The sequence below is a fragment of the Corvus brachyrhynchos genome, unplaced genomic scaffold (assembly GCF_000691975.1).
Source record: "Corvus brachyrhynchos isolate BGI_N302 unplaced genomic scaffold, ASM69197v1 scaffold398, whole genome shotgun sequence".
NCBI classification, from domain to species: Eukaryota; Metazoa; Chordata; class Aves; order Passeriformes; family Corvidae; genus Corvus; species Corvus brachyrhynchos.
In genome coordinates, this window is record NW_008239780.1 from 313,173 (window position 1) to 320,296 (window position 7,124).

At 42.0% G+C, this 7,124-nt stretch overlaps 2 protein-coding genes across 2 annotated transcripts in view; both read right to left on the minus strand.

Moving 5' to 3' along the window:
* Window positions 1-910, minus strand: part of RPL39 (ribosomal protein L39) — a 2,773-nt gene extending 1,863 nt beyond the window's left edge. Inside the window, exon 1 of the mRNA XM_017743093.1 lies at window positions 889-910. Coding sequence (XP_017598582.1) covers window positions 889-910 — 22 coding nt within the window. The remainder of the gene's footprint in view (window positions 1-888) is intronic.
* On the minus strand, window positions 79-7,120 carry UPF3B (UPF3 regulator of nonsense transcripts homolog B (yeast); the record flags this gene model as incomplete). Its single annotated transcript, XM_008640515.2, has 10 exons — window positions 79-1,167; window positions 2,003-2,315; window positions 3,027-3,178; window positions 3,672-3,860; window positions 4,444-4,487; window positions 5,174-5,284; window positions 5,645-5,743; window positions 6,479-6,585; window positions 6,698-6,804; window positions 7,034-7,120. Coding segments are annotated over 10 exons (1,356 nt in total), but the record flags the coding sequence as incomplete, so codon positions are not given.
* Window positions 7,121-7,124: the final 4 nt, after the last annotated feature.

Consider the following 7,124-nt stretch of genomic DNA (forward strand, 5'->3'; position numbering starts at 1 on the left):
GCGCCGGGGGCAGCGCGGGCGCGGCGCCCCCTGCCGGCCCGGCGGTCCCGCACGCAGTGAGGGACGGCGGCGGCCGAGCGAGTTTGTGCGAGTTTATTTGGGTTCAGTACAAAAAAAAAGCTATGGCTAAAATTCGCTATCTTGGGAGGAGCTGCTACTGGCGAAGTCTCGTTCTGGGCTGTAAAACAATACTTCAAGTTATGAGGGAAGAGGAAGCAGTTCTGAGAGGGCAGGAGTTCAGAAGTGTTTCAGACTTGAGAGAAGGGAAGATGCTGGGAAAGAACAGGATGCCCAAACCAGCTACATTTGATTAAAAATAAGCATGTCATTGTAGGGAGACTTTACATGAGAATTTATCAAGACATATTCAACTATTAAGCCAGCTTATTCATACACTCCAACTTAAGTTACTTTATCCAGAGAACCAATGAAGAGGACAGTCTCTCCCTCCCTAACACGGTTACTGCACTGCCAGATGTTCTGCTTATGTGCCGAAAGGCTCCTGTCAACTGGTACCTCAACAACCCCAGCCTGTGTATGTACCTCAGTGCTAGACTGACACACTTTAGCTTTCACTGCCTCAGGTAGGAGCATCACACAACACAGCAACACCTGTGTTAACTCCAGGCAAGTTCAAGCTTCCTCTGCTTAAGTGCATCCAACACTGGCTCCAATTGCCTTACAGTAGAGCTCTGGCTTTTGATCCAGGTTTCATCCCCTCCTGACCACAACTCATTTATTATCAAACTTAAGGCCATAAAGTCTTTCTATTTCGCAAAGATTCTCTTCTCTGTTGTAGTTAGATGCTGGGAAAATAAGTTCAAATAACTGAAAATATTACAATGAGAACACATTTCAAATTCCAAATCTACACTGAGGTTCTTTAACCAGAAACATCCAACAGCACCATGCCCCCTTTTCTTCCTTTGTTCCTTCTTCGCTCCGAAGGCACTTCTGGATTGCGTAGGACATGCTCTTTGGCTGCACAGACAGTCAGAACACATAAGGCTTGCACATCAGTCACTCCTCTTCTTTCGTGTGACTGGTCTCACCCTCTTGTTTCTTATCCACTCCCTGATCTGGGGGCTTTGCAGCACTGTCTTCATACTGACACAATCTGCTCCGGCTTCGGGCTCCGGGCTGGTACAGCTGCATTGCTGGGCGATCCTGAAATAAATCAAAACTATTTAGACTCTTTCATAGCTTCCTGCTCTCAGGGTTATTATGGCATTTCTATGGTATTAGAAATGGCTCAAATTCAAACTTTTCAGGCTAAGTTTAATTATTCCACAGTGATGGCAATGTAACTTCAATTGTCCCAAATCAAGGCTGTCTCTGTTGTAAAGCAACATCCCTGTTCAAGCCACAAAGAACACTGCTCATAGTTAAGGTTATTTGTGACAAGTTTCCTGTTGAGTTCAGCTTACACTCTCTCAGAAGAGAGGCCAACTTCAAAGTTTCAAAACCCCGAGTTTCATTTGTACCTGATAGTGTCTTAAGTGATACAGAAAACAAGCACAGTGATGCTGCAAAACCAGATTCTGTAGAGTAGATAAAACTGCACTCAAGACATTATTTCTTGAGCCTACATGACATGTCAAATTCTGCAAGTTGCAGTTCCCTATTTCAAGGAACCTGTTCAATCACACTCCCACTTTGAGATGCATTTTCAAGCACCTACATCATCAGCAGATACAGGCACATTACTGATACTCTACCAACACCTTAAAGAGACAGCCTATGGCACAAGTCAGCAAATGAAAAGGGATCAATGTCTTACAATTTAACCCATGTTTTTTTGGCTTAATTCTTACACAGTGACAAGAAATACCACTGTTAAGCAAAGTTTAGTGGACATTTCCAGCAATGGCAGAGTTTATTGCTAGAGAAGGGAGAAGTTCCAACAGAGAAACCACATGGTTCTTTCCTTGAAGTGCTTTTATCCTAAAAATCACAAACTGATCCCTATGAATCAACACATGAATTTAAAGAAATCCAGCACCTTGTTTCTGATACGATCCCTCTTAATTGTATCCTCTTTTTTATCATCTTTGGTTACTTTCTCAGATTTGTCCATGCTGCTGGTAAAGTCTGTAAGATCACTTTTCTTTCCCTTTTCTCTGAGTACGTCTCTCTCCTTTTTCACCTCTTCCTCTTTTCTTCTAAAAACCTTCTCTTTCTCATAGCGCTCTTTCTGCCTCCGACGCTCCTCTTCTTGGCGTCTCAGTTTCTCTCTCTGTGCTCTCTCATATTCTCTGTCTCTGTCAAAATCTCTATCTCGGTCCCTGTAGTCCTTTACACACTCATCTTCTGATCTGTATGAAAACAAAACTGAAAATTAAGCTCAAAAGATTCATCAAACAGAGCTGGGAGATCAATGTAACAGCGGTGTAAATGTGCAATAAGAAGACGACACACTGGCAGGTTCTAGGGAGCTCTTGGGAGACTGTGATAGCCCAGGTCATGCATGACAGCCAGAGAGGACACTGACCACTAGAGTTTCCCAGCCTCCTACTTGCATAGCTGGCTGAGTCTCTTCTGGCTTTGAAAAAACATCTGAATTTGTCTGTCTTATCTGTATTTCTCACATGGCAGAACTGAACCTCAAACAGATCACGGAGCTGTTGAGAATTACATTTTCCATTTTGACTTTTTACAAGACTTAGTGGGACTTGTAACTGGAGAACACCTCTCCTCTTGCCATGGTTATAATAATTATCTCATTGCAAGGACAGTGCTCACAGCCTGCTGCAGTTACCTACATATGGGCTTCTTTAGTGGAGCTCCTATCATGAGTTGTAAAAATATTAAAATCTGTCCATTAATGAAGAATTTTCAGGTAATTCACACAGCTTTCTGTAATCATGGGGATGTGCACTGCCACAGAGAACACAGCCCATGCCTTATATCAGAAAAAACGTTTGAAAGGAATTTCAAAACATGGTCATGGCAGAGCAACCTAAGCCTCAGTACAATCAGGAAACAAGTTATAGATACATATATATTTATAGCAAGTACTAGAATACTTTTTTGCCTTCTCTTCTTTTGTCTCCCCATCAGATCGTTTGGCAGATGCACTACTCGCATTTTTTTCCTCCCTCAGAGTCTCTTTTTCCAGTTTCTTGGATTTTTCTTTTCTCTCCAAGTCTTTTTCATCTTTTTCAGGCTTCTTAAGTAGCTACAAAGAAAACAGAAGTCTCAACTAAAAAGCTCACTCTAATACATATTGTCTGGCACAACACCGAAATTGCATCAAAGGAACCACAGTCTGGTAAGAAGTAAACATTAAAGAAATATGACTGCAAATCACAGTATTTCTAAAAGCTGGAGTGTATGAGTAAGCATTATTTACACAGCAGACTAGGATTTTTCTCCTAAACCAGGCTGTTTTAGAAAGCTTAAAAACAGTCTCCATTCCATAGTGAATTTACAATCCTGTTTACCGCAGCATGTACAACAGTCACATGACAAAAAATGTAAATACTACTATGAAATATTACAGCATGTAAACCTTTACAATGCCTGCTATTGAATATTACAAAAAATTGGTCATTTACTAACACCAAACTCATGTGATTCTTCACACAATACCCAAAGCACATTTTGAGACTGATATACAAATAATAGGGGAAAGGGAGTGTAACAGTTTATAATAAAGAACTGTTCTAGACCTTAATCTTTGGTTCTTCTTTTGATCTGTCTCTTTCTTTTTCTGGGCATCTGTCTACTTTCTTCAGTTTTTCTGCTTCTTTTCTCTTCCTTCTCTCCTCCTCCTTCCATTTTCTTCTTTCTTCTTCTCTTTGTCTTTTTCTTTCTAATTCTCTCCTCCTTCTCTCCTCTCTTTTTTCTTCTCTCAGTCTCTGTGTATGTAAAAGCAAAGAGAAATAGTGTCTCTCCACACCAGAAAATATCTCTTTTAACCTCAAAGCTGCCTCTATTACCAAAGAAAAAAAAAAGCCTTGTCATCTCTGTTGTTGTGAACCTGAATATGTTGCAGCAGTATTTTTTTTACTTACAAGCCTTAATTTGTATTGTCTTAAAAAACCCAAACACAACACTGGCCTCAGCATTTATCATTTGAATTGTAATTAAATCTGCCCCACCTCTGATTTTCTCCATTGCTAGAAGTTAAAATAACATTATGTGCTAGAAGAAGGATATCTACAAGGACCTCAGCCATAACTGCACTAAAAATGGAAGCACTAAAACGGAATCTGTTTTGTCAGTGCAACAAGAGGCGTTTTACTGTAACCAGAATGTACACAAAGCACCACCATTCTAACACTCTAGTCCTTCAAAATATATGAACCAGAAGTAGACAAGCTGGTCAAAAGCTCCTTCTTCAAAAGAAAGAGCAGAAATGCATCAATATACAATGAGCAAGACATAGAATGAGCAAATGGTACTTGCAAACAACAAGCAAATTCTGGAGGTAAGTTTTACCTGTTTATTTTTCAAGAAGTTCAATAGAGGAGTAGTCTTTTTAGCTGGAGAATAGACAAAACAAATGTAAATATTTTGTCTTATCCAATAGTGCAATACTTACAACAAAGCTGTATATGAAGGGAAGCAGCCTTACACATTCCCCCGCCTGTCTCCTCTCACATACAGTAATACAGCAGTGAAACAAGTATTCCAAACCTATCTCCAAACAGTGGCAACTATTAGGATTCTATAAACTACTTTAGCATACTAATAGGATATCCATTACACCTATCTCTACATTCAGTCTGCAATAGGCTTTTCCCAGACTCTCTCATTTTTAAAGAGATCCCTGCAACATACTTAAAAAGAGCAACCTGGTCATTTTTTAGTGGTATTTTACCCAACCACACTATATCTTAACTTTTGCCTGCATGGAACATCACTGATCACAGCACTGTGCATTAAACATCACTGCATCTCACTGAAATGCAGCCACTTCACAGCCTTGTCTGGCTAACAACATCTGCAACAGGAAGGAACTTTGTTATCTAAAACTTATACCTACAGAAGAATTTAGAGCATGGGAACGAAACAAAAAACACTGAGTAATATTAGCCTAAAGGCTCAACAAATACTAAGCAGGCACACAAAAGAATTCAGTCTCCTCCAGGTTGAGCTTCAAATTACAAACCATGTATGTTTCTTCGTGATCTAGGAAAATGTAACTACAGTACACAGATTTCCATACCTATTAGCTCTTTGTTTCTTGCCTCTATTTCCTCCAACAAAGTTTCAGGAGTGGAGGTTAGTTTTTCATCATCTGCACTGTAACTTTCCAAAAACTTCTTGTATTCTGGATCTACACAGAAGAGATGGAAAAAAAAAAGGGAAAAAAAAAAAAAAAAAGAAGAGATACTGTAGCATGAAAAGTATTTGCATTGTGCACTGCTGAGTTACATTTACTTGAGTTGGGTTGTTTATATGCCACCTTTTCATAAGTTAGCAGCTCTCAAATGAGCTGCTGTATTATGCTTGTCTGGAACAATCATATTTAATAGCTTTCTAGCTGACAAAGCAGTACTCATAAACTTCACATATAATTAAGCAAACATCCTATTGGTGGAACTATAGTGTCACAGCAAAAACATTACATTCAAATTACTGCTAAGGGTTTCAACTCTACACGTGCAAAACAAACTAGCTAACAAAGATGTTATACCATCTTCGATAGTTCCAGTTTTGGCATCCTTTTTCTTACTCTTCTTTTTTGCAGCTTTTTGGAAAGGTGCAAACTCAACTATGGCAGCATATTCCTGACCTGTTAAGAGGAGAGGAAAGAACACATTAAAATAAAAATGAAACAAATATAAAATAGAGTATATTGTCCACATGTAAAGCAGGAAGGTAAGTCTCACAAGAAATATGCAATACTAGAAGAGACTACTTACACAGCATTAAAAAATTATTGTATTTGGAAAGCCATTTAATAAAAAAACCCCACTTTACAGACAGTAGAATTCATGACCTTAATACTCTCACTATACTAAAAAACCAGCAAATCCACAGACTGACAAGGACATACTAGATTAATGACTGCCCATGACTATCAGTTCAGCCAACTCAGTGGCACCACACCACATTATGGCCTCATCCTACAGACTCTGTGTTCATTGTGCAAGAAAGAATATTTCAAGTTACTGCAACTGAGGCAAATCTTAATTTTTGACAAAATACAGTAGAATGCAACACATTACAAGCAGGCTTTAAAGCTTTATCTTCTGACAAGAACACTACATTTACGGCTGCACAAATTCAGGTGGGTACGGCAAACACAGTTTGTTTGCTGTTACACTGCAAACCCGCTCATTTAAAGGACCTAGATGTTATTGGAACTATATATGTATGCATTTCTAGATGTGTTGGAAATGTTATTTGAGGCACTAAACCCAAAGAAGTCAGACGTGGGTGCTCACACCCACCCCTCCAAAATTCAACCAGCACACGGCACAGACAGCAGGAAAGCAGCAACATCCATCGAGTGCCGTTCACTTGCCTTTGTGATCGACAAAAACATAGCCGTCGAAGCGATCCCTGAAGAGGACTATGTCTTCCTGGTTCTTGAAGTTGATGTAGGCTCTCGAGAACATGTGCGGGTATAAGCTGCAGAGACACAAACCGAGAGCGCTCGGCTGACGAGGCGGCGACGCCACTGAGGCCCGGCTGGTGGCAGCGACGGCTCCCGGGAGCGCCCGGGCTGGGCCGGCGGCCGTACCTGGAGTCGTTCGCGAAGAACTCGAAGTAGTCGTGCTCGGGCAGAGGCTGCAGGTGCTCCTCCAGCTGCTCCTTCGTCAGGCTGGGCGGCAGCCGGCGGATCACCACCTGCGGCACGGCAGGACCGGCGCTCAGGGCGGCGGCAGCACCGGGGACGAGTCATTACCGCGCCTCCCCCGACAAGTCCCGTCCCAGGAGGCCCCCGCAAGGGCCCGTTAGCAGGGCAAGGTCCCGTTACAGAAGGGGAGCCCTGTTACCGGAGGGAGGAGGGGCCCGTTACAGAGGGTGAGCCCCGTTACCGGGAAGGGCGTCGTTCCCGGCGGCGCGCAGGCCCCACCTTGCTGAGCGTCTCCTTCTTGTCCTTGGGCCGCTCCAGGCGATCGAGCTCGGCGGCAACGGCTCCGCCCTCCGTGGCGGGCGGGGGGGGC